The 23,665-nt window shown below is 42.8% G+C and overlaps 1 protein-coding gene and 1 long non-coding RNA gene across 3 annotated transcripts in view; both read left to right on the forward strand.

Moving 5' to 3' along the window:
* Nucleotides 1-6,888: 6,888 nt before the first annotated feature.
* Nucleotides 6,889-17,992, forward strand: LOC310751291. Its single transcript, XR_014542448.1, has 4 exons — nt 6,889-6,947; nt 10,255-10,328; nt 16,066-16,208; nt 17,885-17,992. It is a non-coding gene; the product is annotated as an uncharacterized lncRNA (long non-coding RNA).
* Nucleotides 17,993-20,302: 2,310 nt separating this feature from the next.
* Nucleotides 20,303-23,665, forward strand: part of TUB (TUB bipartite transcription factor) — a 118,398-nt gene continuing 115,035 nt past the window's right edge. The window contains exon 1 of one of the 2 annotated variants that reach the window (XM_083590177.1): nt 20,303-20,558. In XM_083590177.1, the coding sequence (XP_083446303.1) occupies nt 20,503-20,558 (56 nt within the window). In that variant the 5' untranslated portion in view covers nt 20,303-20,502. The remainder of the gene's footprint in view (nt 20,559-23,665) is intronic. The other variant, XM_083590174.1, reaches the window with a different exon arrangement.

Genomic DNA, 23,665 nt, shown 5'->3' on the forward strand with positions numbered 1-23,665 from the left:
CATGATTGTTCAGTTGTGAATGCTGTTCAACTTTGAATGACGCAAAATGTAGCCAAATAATTCAGGCTTATTCTGTGACATTAAATACTGGGTTGTATCTGCAGTTTTTGTCACCTCACCAAAAGTATAAAGCAGGTTATTAAACATACCCTTGCATAAGTTCAGGTGCTAGAATTAAATAGGATATATAGTCAGGGCTTTTTTTCAGCAGGAGCTCAGTTCTGGCAGCTCTCAGGTGGGCGCTATTGCCATTCTAAGAGAAGAAGGAAGAAGTTCATGGTGAGCTCCGGCATCTCTTTTTCTAGAAAATAGCACTGGATATAGTCATTTATGGGAAGAGAAATTCCACTGTCTATTTCCATTTTCTTTTAAGCGCTGGATCAAGCTTTGGAGAGACCAGTTTCTGAAACAGTAATATGGGCTTACACATTTTCAGGCTAAAATAACTCAAGAGCTGTCTGATTAAAAGATGACAACCCATCCTGGTGTAAAACAGTGCTCTGTTAAATTGTTGCAAGCAGATATTTCATGGCTGTTGAAATGTAACTTGAATGTAGAACACGTTTAAATTGCTCACAAGCAGAGGTTGCATAAAGGGTTCTTTCCAGTTCAGTTGGAGCCTCTGCTGCACTAGTAAATCTTGTGCAGAAAACCTGTAATCACACCACCAACTCTTTGGGAAAGAGAGTAAGGAACTAGATTTAGCCCCAACCCCACTGACCTTTTCCTTGGGCGGAAAAAAGTAGTTGGTACACAGGCACATGCCAATTACATTGGAATCTTCTGTTCAGTTTGTTTTAGGAGAAAGCCCATTGTGAAACCAGTCATCTTTCTGAGGTGGTAGAATATGTAATAGTTGTATCAACCAAGGTGTTTCTTAACTTTCACCTTATGAGCAGTTTCAAGGCACAAGTTCTGATGAGGATTCAGCCCTCTTCATGTGCAGAGTTAATTATGTCCTTTGTTCCTCTCCCACCCTTCCAAAAGCACAGATCACCTTATCCAGAGCCAGATAAGTTGGGACCAACTTCACAAGCGCTCTTGGCTAATGAGCGTGTCACTATGTAAGTAAATCATGGGAGAATTGGCAAGGTAGTGCATGTACAAGCAGAGTAGGCTTGGAGATTGTCTTCCCTTATTTGTCTTGAATCTTCATTGAAGAGGATTAGGAACAGATCTTAGGCTCATGTACTCAGTCCTTGATCTTCCCAGACCTTATTTGTGGTCCCTTCACTCACCTGTATTGGTATTTACTTTATTATCTCCAGAAGATAACTTTCGTAGTTCCTTTCCAACCACCAGTGGGAGGAGAGTAATGCATGAGCCTAAAGCCCACTTCCCAAATCTTCCTGAAGAATCTGAATAGTCATTTTTGAGATTACCTTTTGCTTGCCTGGGCTATAGATAGGGGTGTGAATGTGAGGGGAAGAGAGAACCTCTAACCTTGTGTGGTTGGAATGTAGCTGTCAACCACTGGTCTGCAACACCTGGAAGGTTGTTCACTAGAAAATGCAGGCCTCAGTTTGGAAAAGATCCATAACGGGCAGAAGCCAAACTCCTTCACCACTTTGGATCAACAACTAGGTACGCACTGCACAAGATGGCTCTGTTTTGTGTTCCTGGGATAGGTAAAAATAAATAAAAATGGTCCCATGAACAGTTGAATCCAGTCAAAGACGACTGGGGTGTGACGCTCATTTCACTTTCAGGCCAAGGGAGCCAGTGTTTGTCCACAGACAGCTTTCCGGGTCATGTGGCCAGTATGACTAAACCACTTCTGGTGCAACGGAGCCCCATGACAGAAGCCAGAGCACACGGAAACACTGTTTACCTTCCCCCTGCTGCAGTACCTGTTTTATCTACTTGCACTAGTATGCTTTTGTACTGCTAGGCTGGCAGAAGCTGGGACAGAGCAATGAGAGCTCACTCCGTCGTGGGGATTCGAACCACCTACCTTTGGATTGACAAGCCCAAGAGGCTCAGTGGTTTAGACCACAGCGCCACTGCATCCCTTAACTTACCTCCTGGGATAGTAACCAACTAAACAGTTGGGTCTGCAACAGGACTTGCCTTCCCTCATCTCCCTGATCCCCACCCCAAATATGGGAGGAAACTCACAACAGATTTAGGGGCACATAGGGCAAGGAGGGGAAGTTATGTTGGATAGCCAAAGGTGCTTAATGCATTTGGAAATTGTCCTGGTTTTTGATATCCACTTGTGGCAACTTATTGTACAAACCCCATTTTCAACCAGCGCGCTCTCTCTCTCTCTCTCTCTCTCTCTCTCTCGTATCAGACCTACACCTTTTTAGTTATCTGGTGGAAAATGAGATACTTCCAGAGTTGGGAATTGTGTGGGTACATGGGAAAGAAAAAACAATTGGAAGCTTTGGGTTGAATCCGGCTGCCTGTCTCCTTTCTCTTGCTTAGCCCTTGATGCAGTACATGCCTTCTGCTGTTCAGGTTGCTCAATGAAGGGCAGAGAGAGAGAGAGACAGATGTCTAGCAGTGCTGCATCCAGTGCCCCTTCAGCTGGCCAGAAAGAGCAACTGGTGTCCCAGTTGTGTGCCTTTCTCAGCAACCACAGAAACTGGCTCTGGCTCCACTCAGTCGCTTCATACAGGATAGGAGAGGATGCAGCCAATATCCCAGCTGTTCATGCAGGGCAACTGCAGCAGCAGCACAATACGTAAACTGGATTTGACTGTCTCCTGCATTTAGTCTGAGTTCCCATGTCTGTCTGTCTGTCTGTCTGTCTGTCTGTCTGTCTGTCTGTCAAGGGGCAAATGACCTCATTTCAGTATGCATGCCCAATAAGAATTGTGAAGATTGAAAGCATTCTGTAAAACAAAACAAAGCAAAAAGCAAAAACACACAACTATTTCCTGTACACCTGTCTTTATTTTTCAGTTTTGGCATTGGGCCAGAATTCACATCTCTCACTGAAGCACCAGTTGCTGCCCACTCTCTGGTTATTAGTGCAGACCAAAGCTGCAAAATACTTTTGGTATAAATGGCACCAAATGGCTCTGAAGCGGCACACTGATTGTTGGGAATAATAGCAGAAGAGACATCAAGAGGCATGGGGAATTTGTTCTAGCATCTAAATCCCACCAGCTCTCCAACAAAGGTGTAGACCTGACCATGATTCCATCAAGTAGGATAGGACTCAACTTTACTCAGAGTATGGCCTGTTGTCTTCTAACTTCACTGCAATCTTTTTTTTTTATGCATGCAAACTTTGCTCATTCAATGCAATAAGCACAACGGCATTCTCTTTCTGGAGTAAGAGCTGCAGCTGTCCTTAACAGCATGGTGTCAACTGTGCACTTCAATTCTAGAGGAGTGAAAGAAGGCAGGGACAGTTTGCTCTAGATGTTAGTCAATCTAGTGCTGTGCTCTGCTAATGCAACCAACACAGTGATGTCTTAGAGTGTGTGTGTGTGTGTGTGTGTGTGTGTGTGTGTGAGAGAGAGAGAGAGAGAGAGAGAGAGAGAGAGATTTCAAATGTCAAAAAATTCAGTGACATTCTAGGGCTTGGACATTGGATTGTATTAGATGCTACAAGATCTTCTTCCTCGTAATGTCTGGTGTGGCACAAATTGTGCCATGATGTTACCACATTGTCATCTGGTGCAAATGTTACCCATTAGTCACTCCCCCATATTAGATTTCAGTATCTGCAAAGTACATAAGGATTAGCATTTGTAGTGGCAATCTCAGAATAGCAGCGCATGGTCAGCAGCCCTGGCTGTTCAAAGCAAATGATGGAAACAAAGGATTGGTACAAAATTATTGGATAAGATGTTTGGGAAAGAACCATTCAATACAGAACGATTTGATCAACGCAGCAAAAGATGGCATTTGAGAACTCAATACTAAAACTGACAAGCATGAACAAACCTCAAGAGGCAGTAAATAGAATGGCTATTCTCCTCCCCCTCACCCCTGTGTTATCTCAGTTCTTCCATGTGGAAAGGAAGAATTCTTTTTTTGTTTTATGTAGAATGATTTCTTGTTTTTGGAGTGATTGGTCTCAAAATTGTTAGCGTTTCAACGTGTTATCAAACTGGCATTCCCCCCTCCACTTGCACAAATGGGATCTCTTAACCCTTTTTTGTGTAGCGTTTTTTTGTTCTGTACCCAAATTGTTGAACAGGTGCCTGTGTTTTAAAATTATTATGTAAATTCAAAAGCTTAATCCTTGGGTGTCCTATTAGATCTATTTCCCTTTTGTCTTTTTCTTAACAAGATGAGCTACATCTAAAATGGATTCACTTATCTGACAAATTAATAGATATAGTTAGGGCAAATAAGCCTTGGATTTTAAGGGTGCGGTTTATATGCGGGTGCGGCTTATATTTGGGCCAATACGGTAGCAGGGAAACTTAACAAAATCATCTGAAAAGCAGCAGTCTGCACAACAGAAGCTTAAAGTTAGAATGCAATCAAAAGCTGTATTCTGAGCGGAGGTTTAGATATAAACCTGACAGATTATATATAATTTCTGGTAAATCAATCAATCTTCCTCTCCACAAAGAAACCTCAAACCCTGGTATCAGCACTTTGTATGTCAAATAATCTCATATTGGAACTAAATGATGAAAACTCCCTGTGGTTTGTTTTTGTTTTTTTAATTAACACCCCAGGAATGTAGGGAAAATGTCTGAAATCTGAAGAATTAAATCATTGACTGAGGAATGTTTTTGTCTTAACTTCTATTTTCCACAGAGAAGCAAAAGCATGTGGTTTCCGGAATAAGAGCATAAAGCTATTTTGAATGAACTTTTAAGTATTATGAGAATTCCTGAACTTTCTTAACAGGTGCAGTTGGCCTGTGCCAACAGGTGTGCTTTTTTAAAACCTCCTTTTTGGATTGCTGTAACGTCAAGCCCTGATGAAATCTAACTTTCCTGTACACTGAGAATGGCCAGATCACCAACTGTAATTTGAGGCCCATTCAGGGGAGTTGAAAGCTAATAAAGGATTCTGTTGTTTTTTTCAGGTAAGATTCACTGTAAGTAAACAGGCACTAAGGTGTGAAAATGTATCAGCTTGTCAGCTGTGACTGGCAGTCTTGGCAATTGTAGCAAAATATCAGGCTTAAAAACAAGTAAGTTTCACTTGGAGAATATGCATCCAAGTCGTTTCCTCTCCACAAGGATGGCATATCAAAGGGGGCACTTTACCACATGAAAAACTGCTGAAGAGACTTAGACTTTATAACAGCAATTACAAGTTTTTTAGGAGGTGAAGTAAACTAGTGGCTGACATGTGAATTCACCCCTGTTATAATGTAATTGTTTCATTTGTTTTGATGGCAAATGCTTGGATGGCTAACTGCTAAGATGGCTGCCCTCGATACTGTCAATATCATGGGGGACTTTGTCAAAAGCCTTACTGAAATCAAGATACACTATGTTCACAGCATTTCCCTGATCCACCAAGTTTGTAATTCCATTTTAAAAAATCAGATTGGTCTGATATGACTTTGAGGAAACCCATGCTGGGTCTTAGGAATCTCAGCATCCTTTTCTAAATGCTAACAGACCAACTGTTGAATTATCTGTTGTAGGACCTTCCCTGGCATTGATGTCAAGCTCACCGGTCAGTAGTTACCTGGCTCTTTTTTTTGTACCCCTTTTTGAAAATGGGGGCAGCTTTTGCCCGCCTCCAGTCTGTAGGGACCTCACCTGTTCTCCAAGAATTCTCAGTTCTTGGTAGCTTGGCCCAAGTCTAAATAACCTTCCACCACTGCTTTCATATATATAATTTATCATGATTTATGTGCTGCTTAATCATCCAAACTTCTTAAGTGGTTTACACAACACAAAATATGCATTAAAATTAACAGTAGAAGCAATGAATATGGCTCCAACATGGTCCTGCATAGCACAGAAAGCCCAGGCTTTTCCTCTGCATACGTCCTCCTCTCCTGATGCCTGGACATTGGGGGTAGGGAAATTTCTGTGACTCCTGGGGGTCTGTGTGGCCCCACACCTCCTTCCTATGCATATGATGCCCTTTTGAGGCCTTGGCACAATTTGAGTAATTGTGCATAGGTCTGTTCTTTTTTGTTACCTGTGAGGAGAAGCCACGGCTGGCTGTAAGCTTTCCACAGAGCGGGAGATCCTTCCCAGTCAGAGTTGAACCTGGCCTAATCCTATTTATAGGCTCATCTATATCTGCAGCTGAAAGACTCCAGATACAAATATGGGTGAGGAGGAGATTTATGAGGGTCCCATCCAGCCAAGGTTAAATCGCACCTAAACTCAACTTCAGCACAGCCCTCACACACCAAGTCCCTTACTTTTGTTTGCACTTGGCCATTTTCATTGGCGTGAGAACTCGGGAGGTGGATTAGGCCTCAGAGGACACCTTTTATGCAGCCTGATAAAAAGGCTTATAAGAACACAGTAGTCTGGGGATGGTGAGGAAGCAAAGGCTAAAGAATGGGGATTATTTTATTTACATTTGCTTCGAGAGGTCTGCTGCAGGGTGTGATTTGTGGCTCAGATATGGCAATGCCGGAGATTGAGTAGAATGGGCATTGTAAAAGTATTAGGTTCCCTCTATCACAGCCTCCTTTGTCTTCCTGCTTAGATACAGCATTCTTTGCATTGTTGAGTGTGCCAGGAACTCTGACTCAATTGTTTTCTTTAACTGTTGACAGCTGAATCAACAGTTTGTCCAGCAGAGGGGGCCTTGAACATACTGCAGGCAGCAGAATTTTCGCTTAATAATTACATAGTTGAGAACGAGCTTGGATGCGCTTCAGATCTGGCTGAATATTTCTGGTTCCAGCAAGCAAAGAGTGGGAGAGGGGAGGTGCAAGCTGGCAAGGAAGTACAGTACTGTATATAGGCTGTCTGCTAAATACAGTTACATTAAAAGCAAAGCCCTTGTTGCCTGGAAGAGGGAAGGGAGATCCATTTCATCTTTTAAAGGTGCCATTGCTTTTCCTTGTTTCTGTTTGGCACTACAGGTTGATATATATTCTTTTCTGCGTCCTCTGTTGCATCTAGAAGCAGTTTTAATCTGGATTTACCTTATTATTTCAGTTACTTTTTGAACGTTTGAAGTACTTTTTCATTGATAATGTCATTGTTTCACTCTTAAACTGTTTTGAGGTTTTATTACGATTGCACAGTATATAAATGTTGGGGGGGGGGGAATCCCTGGCAGTGATGGTGATTAACCCTTATGAGCAGGGTATAAATGATAAAATTATTATTACTATTTGTCAAGAAGTATTATTACATGCCTCTGTGACACTATTAAGATAACCACAAAATTGGGACCAGAAGCTATTCTAAACAAATACAAGGACACCTAAATTGTGATTAGACCAAATCAACAAAAGTTCCAAGCATCCACCTGTATTTTGGGTAACATCCAACATTAGTCATATAGAGTAAGCCCAGTTAGTCTACTTTGATATCACCCTGTATATCTATGGAAGCAACATCACATTACTTTGTTATGGTAAGGCAACTGATGTGAAGAGCATGGTTTTCCAGCCACATCTGCCTTTATCTTCTGCCTCTTGTTAGGAATTCTACCCCAAACCCAAATCTGCTCAGCAAGGTTCCTTTCTCTAGCCATGATTTCATCAGTCTTTGCCTAAGTGGCATGTTTGCTCTACCAGGCAACAGTAATGGAAAGGTTTGTCAGGACTGAGACAAATACAGAGCCATCTGTTAGCCTGGGATGAGGCCTATTGCAGTTCAAGATACAATTGAACATGAGGTTTGGTATTTGCTGTTAGCGAAGCCATCAACGAGGCTTTGTCTTAAAGCAGGGATGAGGTTGGACTTGTAAAAGGGTAAAAGAGTATTGGGATATGATATATAATGAATTGAAAAAAATGTTTAAAAGGACATTTCCCAAAAACCCAGAGTCCTTTTGATTGGGGATAATTCAGAGGGAAATTCTCAGGTGTCAAAAAAGGCTATTTATGTACACTACCACCGCAACCCGTGTTCTGTTAGCCCAAAAATGGAAAATGAGTGAGGTCCCAAACAAAGAAGAATGGCAACTTAAACTGATGGACTACGTGCAGCTTGCAGTCTTAATTTATGAATAAGAGAACAAGAAGAATGCACATTTAAAGAAAACTGGAAAATGTCTACTGAATATATAGGTGAAAACTGTGTTTATTTAAAAATGCTGGTAGCATTAAGATAAATTCAACAGTGCAAATAAGTTTTGATGGATGTAATAATGGATTACTGAATGTTTTCGTTCATGTAAAATATGCAGGGAGCAGTTCGAAAGCACGTCAAAGTGCAAGTAGATAAATAGGTACCGCTCCGGCGGGAAGGTAAACAGTGTTTCCGTGTGCTGCTCTGGTTCGCCAGAAGTGGCTTAGTCATGCTGGCCACATGACCCGGAAGCTGTACGCCGGCTCCCTCGGCCAATAAAGAGAGATGAGCGCCGCAACCCCAGAGTCGGCCACGACTGGACCTAATGGTCAGGGGTCCCTTTACTTTACCTTATAGTATGCAAAATGAACCATTTATTTAAGGTTGTCATTGATTTAAGGTTGTTTAAATGAATATTTTGAAATGTAATTTATAAAATTTATTTATTTTTTAGAAAAAAGCAGGGATTCGGAACATGTGGCCCTTCAGTTGTTGTTGGACTGCAACTTGCATTAGTCCCAGGCAGCTTGGCCAATGGTCTAGGACAGGGGAAACTATAGTCAGTGTTCATTGGGGCTGATGAGAGTTGTAGTCCAAAACCTCTGAAGGGCACCCCATTGGAGAAGGCTGTTATAGTGCATTTCCAGGTTTCAGGACAAGGACGAGGAATCTGTGACCCTCCAGATGTTGCTGGACTATAGCTTCCATCATCTCAGACTATTGAGAGAGGCAATGGCTCGAAAATACCACCCATATGGAAATCACATTGCCCACATTCACATTTGTAGCACTATGATACCACTTTAGCCAGTCAGGGCTTCTCCCAAAGAATTCTGGGAGCTGTAGTTTGTTAAGTATACAGAGAGCTGTTACAGTACCAATATTCCGCTCACAGAGCTACAGTTCCCAAAGTTCCTTGTGAAGAGGGGTTGATTGTTAAACCACTCTGAGAACTGTAATTGTGTGAGAGAAATAAGGGTCTCCTAACAACTCTCAGCATCTAAAACTACAGCTTCCAGGAATCTTTGTGCATGACTGTTTAATGTGGTATCACAGTGTTTTAAAGGCAAGGTGTAAATGTAGCCATTGTGTAGAGACCCCTGTCAGCTTTCTATTTCTTGTGTAAAGAGAAGGTCAACAGCTTCCGGTCTTAGGCCTCAGAGTGAAATACTGTAATACAGTATTTTGTTTGTCCTCATTTTGCTGAAATGTTCACACTTCAGAGTTGCTCTGATACAAGCAAATATTTGAGGTCATCCGTAAGAGGTTTGGTCCCCTATCAGTCATTTCTTTTCGACAAATTTGTCTGAAAACAGCATTTTTTCTTTAAGGACATTATTTGGACATTGGGTGAATTTGGGGCGCCAGCATCAAGCTTGATATGTATGTGATTTTTCCAGTTTTGAAATCTTTTTAGCACTGAGTACTGAATCAAGGAGAGCCTCCAGGGAAGAGCTCTGCAGAACTGGGTAGGGCTTGAGAATGAAAGAAGCACAAGAATGATTTTATTTCCTAACAGGCAGGAGCTGAAAATAATAAAAATCTGTCTCATGTAGTATGAAAAAACACAGCAACACTGATTCCACTGGTGGTGTTAATGCACTATCTATAACTTCACAGAGCCTAGGACTTGCTGATCAGAAGGTCGGCGGTTCAAATCCCTGCGACGGGGTGAGCTCCCGTTGCTCGGTCTCTGCTCCTGTCAACCTGGCAGTTCAAAAGCACATCAAAGTGCAAGTAGATAAATAGGTACTGCTCCGGCGGGAAGGTAAACAGCGTTTCCATGCGCTGCTCTGGTTCGCCAGAAGCGGCTCAGTCATGCTGGCCACATGACCCAGAAGCTGTACGCTGGCTCCCTTGACCAATAAAGCGAGATGAGCGCCGCAACCCCAGAGTCAGTCACGACTGGACCTAATGGTCAGGGGTCCCTTTACCTTTACCTTTATAACTTCACACTTTTAGAGAAATTCTAGAACCTACTCTAGATTCTGTTCTGCACTGGGGTTTTTAAAACACACACATGAGAGAGATTTGTTAGTTAAGGGTGTTCATAATTAACATGGATTGATGCTGATGTAGGAAGTAACCATACGTTTGGTCTCTTTTACAGGGTTGTCTGGCTCTAATGATACTGGATTGGCATGATGAAGCTACTTCCAAAATGCGAGAAAACAGGCCTTTGAAGTAAGCCACAGTGGGGTTCAACTCCCAATTAGGCATGTTCAGGATTTGCCTGCAAGGTCTCTCATCCTCCTGTTGTGTGATCAAAGCAGGAAAGCAAATTGCACTCTGTGTGTGTGAGGAAGAGAGAAAACCAGCAACCACATTGACTCAGATGTTTGTTACATTGTGCTTGCTCCAGAAAGCTTTGAGTGCTTTATGCCCGTGCGGCAGGTTAGACTCAGAAACAGTGAGCTGTAAAAGGGAGCAGAGACCCAGACAGTCTCTTATTCAAAACCTATGTTGTGAAACAGGGCTGTAGCTCAATGGAAGGGCATGTGTTTTGCATACAGAAGGTCCCAGGTTCAATCCATAGCTGTCAATGTTTCCCTTTTTTAAAGGGAAACTGCTATTCGGAATAAGGGAATTTCCCTTAAAAGGGGGGGAAAGTTGACAGCTATGGTTCAATCCCCCATAGACAGGGCTCTGAATGTCACCTACCTGAAAACCTGGAGAGCCACTGCCAGTCAGAGTGGCTAGATTGTCCAGTTGTCTGATCTAGTTTAAGGCAGCTGCCTGCATCCCCAAATGTACACTGAGAAAAGCAAATACAGTGGTACCTCGGGTTAAGTACTTAATTCGTTCCGGAGCTCCGTTCTTAACCTGAAACTGTTCTTAACCTGAAGCACCACTTTAGCTAATGGGGCCTCCTGCTGCCGCAGCACGATTTCTGTTCTCATCTTGAAGCAAAGTTCTTAACCTGAAGCACTATATCTGGGTTAGCGGAGTCTGTAACCTGAAGCGTATGTAACCTGAAGCGTATGTAACCCGAGATACCACTGTACATGTCTTGGATCATAGTTAAAGGAGCACAGCAGTTGGGTGATTTCACGCTTGCTGTGTCACATATATGAACTAAGAAGCAGCTCATCTTTTAGCAAAGCTTATTTTTGCAGATTCCCTCTTTTCACAACAGCCCTCTGCACTCCCCCCAAAAAACTGCTCGGCAGGCTCAGTGGATTAAAAATGTTAGATTTCCAAGTAGTCACAGGGGCCGGCGGCTTAAGATAGCGCTCAGAGCAGCGGGGAGTTGGCAGATCTGCATATTTCCTTACTTCTACATCTTTGCATCGTTTTGCAGTTAAGCAAGTTGTAAAGGGGCAACTAGTCCCTTTTGTGCCGTCACCAGCGTGTGTCCTCGTACAACAGACGCCTGAGTTGTAGGGCATAAATTGTCAAAATTGGAAGTAGGCGAGGGAGCTGCAAAACAATGGGATGATTTGCTTGTGGGAAAATAGGGACGAGCCCTCTGGATGTTGCTGGACTCCTCTTGCACACCACATCTCCCCATCCTCCCTCCAGGAAAACAAGAGGCATTATCAAGAGTTCAAGGACCATTTCCAGGCATAGAAAAGCATTTGAGGAGGGTGCCAGTGAGGAGAGCCAGTGAGAAGCGTGGTGGGTTGTAAAGAGAGGCCTGGAGGGATGTTTCATGCCCACAGGTTTGAGATTCTCTCCCTTTCTGCTACCATATAACAAACCCTGAAATGCTACACTGCATTTGCGAAAGATTTAGCGGAACACCACTAACACATTTTGGCCTTCTACCCCCCATCCTCTGAAACGAAGCCATTGGCCTAGGTCGCATGTCACATTAAACCATAGTTTAAAACAATGATTTAATGAGAACAAGCAATGTGCCGGTGTGTAAAAGTCCCTGCAGCGTCTCTTCCTCACTCTGCTGCCACACTGCAGACAAAGCAAGGCAGAGGCTGGCTTGTCATGTCCTCTGAACCTGGACTTTCAGTTTTCCTCCCAAAAAACCCACAGGTGGTCAGTGAGGAATAAACCTTGATTTTATGAGTTGTGGTTTGTTTGGAGGAAACAGACCATGAGCCTGGGTTCAAATTATATAAGGCAAACTGTGGCATAGTTCATCCATGGCAGGCAGGAGTAGGAGAAGAGCACCATGGGAACTTCTGAACAGCATGCTGCTAGTTCACATTAAATCATTGTTTGTTTTAAACTGTTTAGGGAAGTTTTTAATATTTAATGTTGTATTGTTTTTAACACTCGACTGGGAGCCGCCCAGAGTGGCTGGGGAAACTCAGCCATATGGGCGGGGTATAAATAATAATAATAATAATAATAATAATAATAATAATAATATTAAACTATGATCTGATGTAATTTTGAACCAGGTTACTCTTATTAACAGAATTTGCTGGTTGTTGCTGCTGCTGCTGCTGCAGTTACTATTATTATATCAAATTCTGTGATCTGAATTCTGTAATTCTGACTGCCTGCCATCTACATTTGCTTTTGTTTCCACCACTGATCATTAGCAATCATACCATTTTTTTTTAAAAAAAAGGATGATCAGTTGCTTTGGAAAGCATTGTAAGGATTACAAATCAGTTTAATCACCTTCCCAGCACACACCTGTAAATGCTCTGGGGGAGCACATTAAGGAAAACAGGTGAGATTAGCATCCTCAACACTCTCTGCACATTTAGTCCAAATTGTAGTAAGTTCAACCCACTTCTTGCAAGCAACTAAGTGTCTGCAGATAATAGGCAAAGGGGAGGCTAGGCTGCCGCTGTTTCCATTCTCAGATCCAAATTGCATTGTTCTCACTGAACAGAGCTTAGTGCCATTGTGGGGAGAAGCGTTAATGAAACCTGTTTGCACTAGTTGTTTACCAAGCCTGAGGGCTGATTTGAGGCTTCTACTGTGTGCATCTCAGCTGAATTATTTGCGCTAAATACACCTGAGAATTGTTGCTGGCACAGTGTTATGGTGCTGAAAGGTGCACTGAAGTGAAAACAAATTTTCACACACAATAAATATGGACTAAGTATCAACAATGGAAAACTCACTTTTGGGAGGTGGCTGGTGGCTTAACAAAAGCTTGGCAGCCTTAGTTAGGGAACATGTTTCTTGGATCCTACATGAAGCAGTAAGGACATGATAGCACGGCCTCGGCCCAGTATACCTGAAGGAGCGTCTCCACTCCCATCATTCAGCCTGAACACTGAGGTCCAGAGCCAAGGGCCTTCTGGCGGTTCCCTCATTGTGAGAAGTGAAGTTACAGGGAACCAGGCAGAGGGCCTTCTTGGTAGTGGCACCCACCCTGTGGAACGCCCTCCCATCAGATGTCAAGGAAATAAACAACTATCTGACTTTTAGAAGACATCTGAAGGCAGCCCTGTTTAGGGAAGTTTTTAATGTTTGATGTTTTATTGTGTTTTTAATATTCTGTTGGGAGCTGCCCAGAGTGGCTGGGGAAACCCAGCCAGATGGGCAGGGTATAAATAAATTATTATTATTGTTGTTATTATTATTATTATTATTATTATTATTATTATTCCTTAAAATCTGGCATTTGTTGTGGCTTGCGCTTTCATAGCCTACAGCCTACAGCCTACTTAATTCTTGGATGCGGTATCTCTTCTGCAACTTTCTCAGAGAAGCAAGTCACTGAGCATGCTCCCATTGCTTTGGAGAGAAGGGATTAGTTGATATGCCCTCTGCTGGTTTTACAATGTATCCTTCTCCTCTTAATAGTGATGATAACAGCATGGGTTGACGTTGGCCATGATCCATAACCATCTTATAACATACCCATACCCATCTTATAACATACTCGATTTTGATGCACACACCCACAAAGCCAACTTTGATTTGAATTGAGAAAAAGGACAGCCTAGCTAGGACAGTCTCATACCTCCTCCTATTCTGAGCCATGTTGAATAAGATAGCCATTCAGACTCCCCTTGGTTAGTACTGCATGCAAAAGTTATTTATCTGTAGTGCATAAATAGTATTATTACTATTTTCTTGGCACAGTATTTTGTATCTCTCCTGAGTAAACAGTGAAATATTTTTTGCTGGTGAAATACGTGAATACGCTCACGTCTTCTCCTGTACTGTGTATGATAGTCATGATACAAAGCTGCATGTGGTCCTCAAATATGCTTAAAATCCCTATTTCTGGGGTGAATCCCGAGTAAGAGCAATACATTGGAAGTATATGGGAGGAAAAGGAGGAGGTGGTGGGCTGGTTCACTTAGCATCTGTTCATAACATGGATTTTTAAAATAGATTTGATGAAAGCTCTTTTCTCTTTCAGATACAGTGGTACCTCGGGTTAAGAACTTAATTTGTTCTGGAGGTCCGTTCTTAACCTGAAACTGTTCTTAACCCGAGGTACCACTTTAGCTAATGGGGCCTCCCGATGTCGCCGCGCTGCTGCTGCACAATTTCTGTTCTCATCCTGAAGCAAAGTTCTTAACCTGATGTACTATTTCTGGGTTAGCAGACTCTGTAACCTGAAGCGTATGTAACCTGAAGCGTCTGTAACCCAAGGTACCACTGTACTTAAAAGAGAGAGAGAGAGTTCAGATAGAAAAACAGGGCCTTTATTTGAGTTTCTACATTAGATTCTTACAGCTTGCTCTTATATAACAATTCTGTTTCAGCAGATTTATCACTGAGATACTTCAGGCACCTTAAGTATGACATCCATTGTACTGGAAATCTTAGAGATGAATCTAACTGTTGCTTGCATCAACTTCTGATTGTTTTATTTAGCAGCCATTTTCAACAAAGGTGCTGAGACCAATAACAGAAGCTTTAAATTGGCATAGGAGGCTAAAGAGAGCCTTAGGGTGTGAATTGAAATGATACACAGAACAAAATATTAATGAAGTTCTGCTGATTGACAAGATTTTGTCCTTATTTGGTGCAGAGAGCACTAACACAACCCCCAGTTTGTCACCATGCTATTATCTTGCCTGTTCAGGTCCCCACTGCATCTGAAAATGTTGGCTGGCTACCAATTCAGACAGGCTGCATTTGCAGGTTTTGTTGACACCCTCTATTGCAAAGGTGGCTGTCAGGGCTGCCCAAGGTCCCAGCTCACAAAGGACCAACGCTGCTTTCTTATTAAATACAAAAGTCTTTATTGAAGTTCAGTTTCACTTCCAGAGCCGCAGCGCGCAGCCCCACGTCTCAACTGTCAGACCGCTGATGACCCTTCTGAATCTCCTCCCCCTGTACACCAATTTAAGACCCTCGCCTTGCTCCACCTTTTCCGCTGCTCCTTCCTCCTCTGGGTCCGCCTGCCCGCCGGGGTCTCGCCCTTCCTAGCCTCTCCTGACACTGATTCCCCTGAGCCTTCTCCCTCCCTCCCTCCGGCGGGCTTTAGGAGCTGGTTCCCCATCCGGGTCTCCTGCTGTCCCGCGCGCCTGTACATTTGAACTTGGCGCGCGCGCCCAGCCAGCAGTTTTCCTCCTAACCGTTTCACTGCTGCTGTCACTGCTTCCCCCTTCGGGTGGGCTAGCTGCAACTGACCTCCCCTCCATTCCCCCACTCTCCGATGGAGGCGTGGTCAGCCCTGACTTACTCTCCCTCCCCTCCGGAGGAGACGCTGGCCCTGACACATGTGACTCTTCCCCCCCACTACGCTCTGGTGGGGAAAACGGTCCCGATCCTCCACTGCTGCTTTGGGGTTCCCCTCTGGCTCCTTGTTTCTGGTGCGTCCCCCCTGGGACCCCCCTTGCCCTGACCATCGGCGCCCCCTTCTGGGAATCTTCTGATTCGCTGGAGAAGCTCATGGAATCTCTCGGGCCACTGTCATAGTCCCCTACGCTTCCCTCGGATTCTTCCCCTTCACTCTCCGATTCCTCTCTCCCCAGTGCTCCTGCTCCTGATTCCCTGACAGTGGCTAATCTTATTTGAGGGTTATTTTTCCTCACAGCCAACCCTACGACATGACGGTGGTTACAGCTGATGGGAGATGACTTCCAATCACTTCTGGGGGGCCTTCCCCATCTCATCTTTGGGAGCAGCAAGTTCCTGAAGTCAAGAGGTGGAGGAGGCAGCAAGAATCTCATTGTGCAGGTACCATGGAAACTTCTGCATCCACCAGGTCTCACCTTGTGCAGTGTCCAGGGCCGGATTTAGGTTTGATGAGGCCCTAAGCTACTGAAGGTAATGGAGCCCTTTAGATGTCCAGCTGTCCTTTGTCAGCAACAAATTGTCGCCATTTTTTGTGTTGAATATATGCTATATGGTAATTTATGGACCTAATAGGTATCTAAAGCCATTTGCACATCACACAATATGTATTTTATCAAAGTAATTGATATAGAAATGAGCAAACCAGTGATCTTTTAGGGAGCAGGCTAGCAGGCCGGGCCCATTACTTACATCATAGGAGCCTACACAACACAAAACACTGTTGCTGTGTGTAGGTTTTATTTTGTTTTTATCTTATAACTTGCAAATGTACAGCCAGTTTTTTTTTTCTTTTACGTTTTTTGGGGCCCCCATGAGAATGGGGCCCTAAGCTATAGCTTGTTTAGCTTATATGTAAATCTAGCACTGGCAGTGTCCACTTCTGCCTCTCTTTGTGTTAGCTCATGTAATCACCTTTGGCTGTAGCTGCTATTCAGGGAGAGAGCCCTGTCTGTGTTCTTTCCAGCCTTTGCCCCTCCGTGTGGGAAAAGCCCAGTCAAAGCAACCAGCAGTGTCTGCACTATTGCAGTCCCTTTCATACTCATATCCAAGACTGCCCAGCCACAGCTTGCACTCCATGGATGCAGAAAGGAACTCGGTGGTGGCAGCAGGAATGGGCACCTGGGGAAATCCACTTCTCCTCGTTAATTTCAAGCAGCCAGAGTGCAGCAAGCATGACAATAAAACATTTGTTGTCTTCTTTCCTGTTGGTGTGCAACTGTGCGGGTGCAGCAAGGAACAAAAATAAAACTAATACAAATAATAATATAATAATTCATAATATCATTGCTAATAATTAACCCTGTAGCGCTGAAAAGGCTGCACGCTTTCTTAGGGAACGAGTCCCACGGGACTGAATGGGACTTGCTTTGGATGAAACAGGATCATGCCTTCAGGCACTGCTAGACTGTTGCAGACCCATATTGAAATATAGCTGCAATAAATGTCGCAGTGCAACCACCGTTTGAATTCCACTTCTGGCCGATTGCGGAAGAGCAGTGCCTCAGCTGTGATAAAGGGCCCTAGAGTACGAACGGCCAATTATTCTGTTTCATGGATGGCTCACGGTGCTACACACTGAATGGAACAGCCATCCAGCACGTCTCAAAGGAATGACTTCACTTCGGTCACTTTTCGGAATATGTATGCGTGTGCCAGAGAAACTTGTGTTATCACTGCACTGAACATAATTAAACTGGCAAGGAGGAAGGCAGGAACAATTTCTCAGCATTTCCACACCACCTTAAAGGCTACGATCACACAAAAGGCTGTGATCTTTGGAGCTAGCGGTCTGTGGATAATATACCAGGACCATCTGTTTTACACATGATAGTGTTAAAAAAAAGCTTATCCCTATACTGAAATAAATAATGAAGCCATGTGTTGTTAAAGCTATCGAGGCAGCAGAGTACAAAGTATAAAAGCCTTTCTAGAAGACTCCTTATTTTGCATTTCCCAGTTACTTGAATTTACTGTGTCTCTCCTTTGGAGAAACATTTCCGTGTAATCCATTCAACCAAATTTGTGATTATCTCTCTCTCTCTCTTTGCATTTGATAGGTTAATGGGAATGCACACTGCCAGCACATGGAGATTGTAATGTACAACCTGCCTTGGCAACAAAAGTGATTTTCTAACAAATAAAGGGTGCCCTATAAAAACCAGACTTCCAAAAGGATTTAATGTCTAGTTGCTGAAACACAGCCTCATGCAGTATTCTTAGAATGAGTTGTCTTGTGAAAATTTCATAAATAAGGGACAATGTAGCATTTGAAGTATCTCAAGGGGACATGCTCCCCATTTAAATATTTCTGTTACATTTAAATCAACAAGGAATCTTATAGCACCTGAAACACATTTTATTATGGCAATTCTTTTAGTCTCTACAGATTTGCCTTAATAAATTGATTTCACTGCAGCAGGTTAACACGGCTTCTCCTCTGGAATTCGCTTTGATTGTATCCCACCCACCTTCAAGAAATTCCGTGGCATTCACAACTGAATTCATGCAGGATTTCCACCAGCCTTGAGAAGTAAGTTAAGCTATCAGATGAGTTGCCAAAGTCAACCATGACTGGATGGAGGGATTGCTCTGGATGGCTCACCCACTAACTCAACACCGTCTGGGATAACCAGAGACTGATATTTCTATTTGCTGTCTGTAGTCATGTATAGTCTTGCACGCCACCCCAATCTCTGAGTGGTGTGAGTTTCCAGGTGTGTATTCAGGGTTTGTATTTCCTTCGGAAATGAGGCACATCTTATGGTCTTTATTATATATGGTTTGTTTACATATACATATAATATGAGCCTGTGATGGAGGAGTTCACAGCGTCAACCCTAAGAAGGCCTTGATTCTCTCATAGCCACAGCCTTAGATTCCTGCAGTAATCAAGCATGGCTCTCTCTCTCTCTCTTTGCCTTTCCAGCCTACGGCTTTTTGCATATCATTTTTATTAGTTTTACATTAATGCTTTCCATTACAATATCTCTTCATATGATATTATATTATACATTTTGGCTTTTTAGGGCCCTGACTTCCTTCAAACTTCCTTATGATTTTCTATCTTTCATTTCAAATTTCTGCATTTTCACTATCTAACCATTGCTTTAAAATAAAAAAACATTAAAACATCATACTTCCTTATTCTTATCTGCAGTGGTTTTTGTACCTTTCCTTACAAAGCTTCTTGCAATCCTACCAACGTATTTAATTGAATACAATTGTCTTTCAAATAATCTCCAAATTTAGTCCAGTCCTTGATGAACTTTTGGTCCCTCTGTTCTTGGATTCTTCCCATCATTTTAGCCAGTTCCGCATACTTGATTGTCATTCTTTCTTTGTCGGTAATTCCTCTTGTTTCCACTCCTCAGCCTACAGCTTTTTGCATCTAGCCTCTAGCTCACATCTCTTCAAAAACTCAACTCTGCCTCTGTCTTTCTAACTTACCTGCAAGTGTCCCTGTATAGGGAAGCTTTTTAAGGTTTAAGTTTTTACTATGCTTTTATATGTGATGGAAGCCACCCAGTCAGATGGGTTGGGTACAAATAATTTATTATTATTATTATTATTATTATTATTATTATTATTATTATTATCCTTAGTGGCTTGTCACCCAGGCTATCACCTCCCCTGGAGGCTAGTCTGGCTCTTTCAGGAGAGGCATTTGGCTTTGTGGAGAATCATGAACATGAATGGTCCCATAAAAATAATAACAACAAGATCAGGTTTATTTTACATGAAATAAATGCAGTGCTTTGACATGTTAAGCATGTGAAGTATGCTGTCCAGTATGCTGTCATTTGGAGCAATGAAAGCAATGTCTCTGGTTGTGGCTCTCATGTTACTGAGTTCAGCATTCTTTGGGCTGGCCAGTTAGTGGCTTAGATTTTTTTTTTATAAAAAAATTAAAGTGCTGCTTGTCAAACAGCAGAATTAAAAACAAACAGAACCGCCCTGGGGTTTGTGGCTCATTTGCATATATACAGAAAACAGGATTAGAAGTGTGCTTTTTGTCAAAAACAAAACAAACAGAGTGCTCTTCACACAGCTAAACCATTGAGCAAGTTACTCTGGGGCTGGTGCTTCATTTCAGCTAATACGCAGAGGACATCATTATTACATGTCCATCTGAAGGTAGCATTTGAAAGATCTAGGGATTATGTTATTGGCCAGAGAAAAGTGATGGGGGGGGAGGAAGATGGAGCTGTATCTGTGGAAACGAGCATAAATAACAAAGAAATGCTGCAGCAGGAGTTACATCTCTCCTATCCATGGCTGCACATTTGTACAACCACTTGAAAGCTCCTCAGCATAATCCTATTGTCTGCCACCGTCATCTTGTATTGCCAGAGAAACAGCTGAAATCATGTTCCAGACATTGGCACAGAACATATGAATCGCAGCTCGGGGAGAATCCCCTGCTCTTGAAAAGACAGTGGTACATTCCTTCAATTGTGAACCTCTACTAAATTGGTTGCTGTGCATTTAATTCTAGTCCCACTGTTCAGTGCTTATAGGTGTTGTACAGCATCTTTCCAGTCGGACAGGATTTTCAGAGGCAGGTGTCTCTGTCTCTCCCCTTCCTTCTTTTTAAAAGGAACTCTTTTCAGCCATTCTTTTGATTAGACAATCGGAGAGGCTGCAGGGAGTAGGAGCAAGCACTCAGCTACAAAGAATGGATGGTGTCAGTGGCAACAGGACGATGTCTTACAGTCGGTGGAGTTATGACAGGTACTGTGTTTTGCAGCCTTTGACATCACCCCTCTTTACCAGGTAGACAAAATTAGGCAAGGCGATTCCTAAACTTACTGTTGCCTTCTCATTAGAAAAGCTTCACAGCCTTTGCCCTATTAAAATCAGTGTTTACTTTTGAGGCGTCAGACTGGCACTTTCCTTCATAACCATTTGGTGTTAGCTTGAACTGACAATGTTATCAACTTGCTGTTTGTTTCCCTCCTTATCCCAAATGACAGCCAGCTTCCCCCCACAATTCCTCTGTAATGTTGAAGGTGGGAAAGTTCAGGGAAATGTGCTCGGTTTCTCGTCTTTTGCAGAAATGGTGTCCCCAGAACTGAGCATAAGGAAAGACCTGTGTGGTTAATTAGTGGCTTAGAAGTGGTGCCATAAAGTTCCATTAGAAATTAGCAGGACATGTTCTGTAGGTAAATGTGGGGTGATGTGTCAGGTAAAGGGAATATCGGGGCAGATTTTCTGCTGAGAACTCTGCAAAATGTTCACAAAGCATTTAGATGGGGGGGGGGGAAAGCTCACTGTGATGCACCTGCTACATCTTGCAACAAGCAGCTATTTTTCTCCCTCTGTCCTCCTCCCCATTATTATATCCCCCCAATATAAAATTCACTATCATTAGAGAATTGGTGCAATGGCAGCTCTACAAGTAACCAAACAAAAGGTTTAAGTTCCTTTTCCCTAACTGCATCTAGAACATTGGATTCTTATGTTTGTGTTTGTTGTGCTTGTTGTTCCTTAATAACTGTTGACTGATGAATCACAAAAAGGTAATTTCTGAAAAATCTTAAGTACCGCCCACCAGGCCACAGAAATCCTCCTGTGTGTTCAAGCTGCAGTGTGTGCTTCGTAAGGTAAATGATAGTCACACAGCAACAGGGAGACAACATTGAACTAACATTGTGTGCTGTTAGAAGAGGTGGAGGAGAGTGTATCAGAGCCAACCATCTCAGTCTATGTTTTCCATCATGCCCTGTTCTGTGATGCACTTGGTGCCTTTTGATAGATGGCAGGTGTGTGACAGCTGAAACACACTAAAGGTGACTGAAATAGTTCCTGCCTAGCAATAGAATTTGATTTCACTACTTCATGTCTTCTTGTAATAGGACAGGCTAGTGGGGGAAAGAAAAGAAAAGGATGGATCTTATATGGACAACACTTTTTTCAGCTCCCATGTTTTGGTTCTATAGGATAGGGCCTCCTCTGCTTTGGTTTCCAGGCACATTGTGTGTGTGTGTGTGTGTGTGTGTTTGACAGGGGTTAAGAAATGTTATGCATGTTCATATATAGCTTCATATATCCTGAATGGCTAATACTGTTAAGTTGAGAAATGATGCAGAGGTGTCTCTCACTTATTAAATCTGCCCTTGCACTTCTGTGCTACTTGACAATTGCAAAATAGATGGATTCTCTCTAGTGTTCAAAGTGGCTTTCTGCCAGTGGCTGTAACTATGGAAGTCACAACATGTTGCATCTTGGATGATCTCTTATAGTAAAACGCTTTAATAGAAGATGAATGGCTGCAGGTTCTGTGCTTGGTAAAGCATCACTCGGGCTGGCAATTCATTTTCTCATGGGATATACTTTAATTTGCTTATATGCAGGGTCACAAGTTAGTTTTCTCCTATTTATTTGTTTAGAAAGTCATCAAGCTGGAGAGAATGGTGTATACACCTCAGTATATACCATATGGGGTGGTACAGGGTGGTCTTCAACTAAACAGTTCTGCTAGCTCAAGGACTTGTAGCTATGCAATAGAACTTCACTACCTCCTCCTCTCTCTGCACACCCCCTGCACACCCAGTAAACCTACTCCAGAGCATTGGGGGACCCCCAGATATATTTAGAGATTGCACAGGCAGAGAAGTGGGTAGAGAAATTCCAATGCATAGCTGATTAGATGGAGACAGCCCACAAGATATAAAATTGATCGTTTATGATCAACAGTACAGTGGTACCTTGGGTTGCATACGCTTCAGGTTACATACGCTTCAGGTTACAGACTCCGCTAACCCAAAAATAGTACCTCGGGTTAAGAACTTTGCTTCAGGATGACAACAGAAATTGTGCTCCAGCGGTGCGGTGGCAGCGGGAGGCCCCATTAGCTAAAGTGGTGCTTCAGGTTAAGAACAGTTTCAGGTTAAGAACGGACCTCCGGAACAAATTAAGTAACCCGAGGTACCACTGTATACTGTCTATGTTTGATTTGTGCGCAAGCTTTCCTCCAAACACAACAGTTTCATGCAGATTGTAAATGGTCAACTGAATTAATCTCGTCTAGCCTCTGGTGGCTCTATCAAAAATGTTTTCAAGTGTTAAGAAATAGAGACTATGTACCTTCATGTTCCATGATAATACATAAATGCATGGATTTGTATCTAATGACATGAAACCCTTACTGTTTACTGGGGACAAGTTGATTATGGAGCTTACCACTCCTGGCTTCCCAACCTCTGTCTAGATCAGGGGTCAGCAAACTTTTTCAGCAGGTGGCTGGTCCACTGTCCCTCAGACCTTGTGAGGGGCCAGACTATATTTTGAAAAAAAACTATGAATGAATTCCTATGCCCCACAAATAACCCAGAGATGCATTTTAAATAAAAGCACACATTCTACTCATGTAAAAACACGCTGATTCCTGGACCATCCACGGGCCAGATTTAGAAGGCGAAAGGGCCGGATCCAGGCCCTGGGCCTTAGTTTGCCTACCCATGGCCTGGATCATAGAGTAGTACTCAAGTTGGCTGTCTATGATGTGAAGCACGACTGCAGAAAACTTTCTCTATTTTTGATACTCTGTTCAAAAGTAGCACATTACGTGAAGCCAAATAGATATAGTAATACTACTACTACTACTACTACTACTACTACTACTACTACTACTAATTTCCCCAGCCACTCTGGGCAGCTCACAACAGAATATTAAAAATACAATAAAACATCAACCATTAAAAACTTCCCCAAACAGGGCTGCCTTCAAATGTCTTCTAAAAGCCAGAGAGTTGTTTATTCCCTTGACATCTGAGGGGAGGGCGTTCCACAGGGCGGGTGATACTACTGAGAAGGCCCTCTCCCTGGTTCCCTGTAAC

This window comes from Podarcis filfolensis (genome assembly GCF_964270895.1).
Source record: "Podarcis filfolensis genome assembly, chromosome: 1".
NCBI lineage: Eukaryota > Metazoa > Chordata > Lepidosauria > Squamata > Lacertidae > Podarcis > Podarcis filfolensis.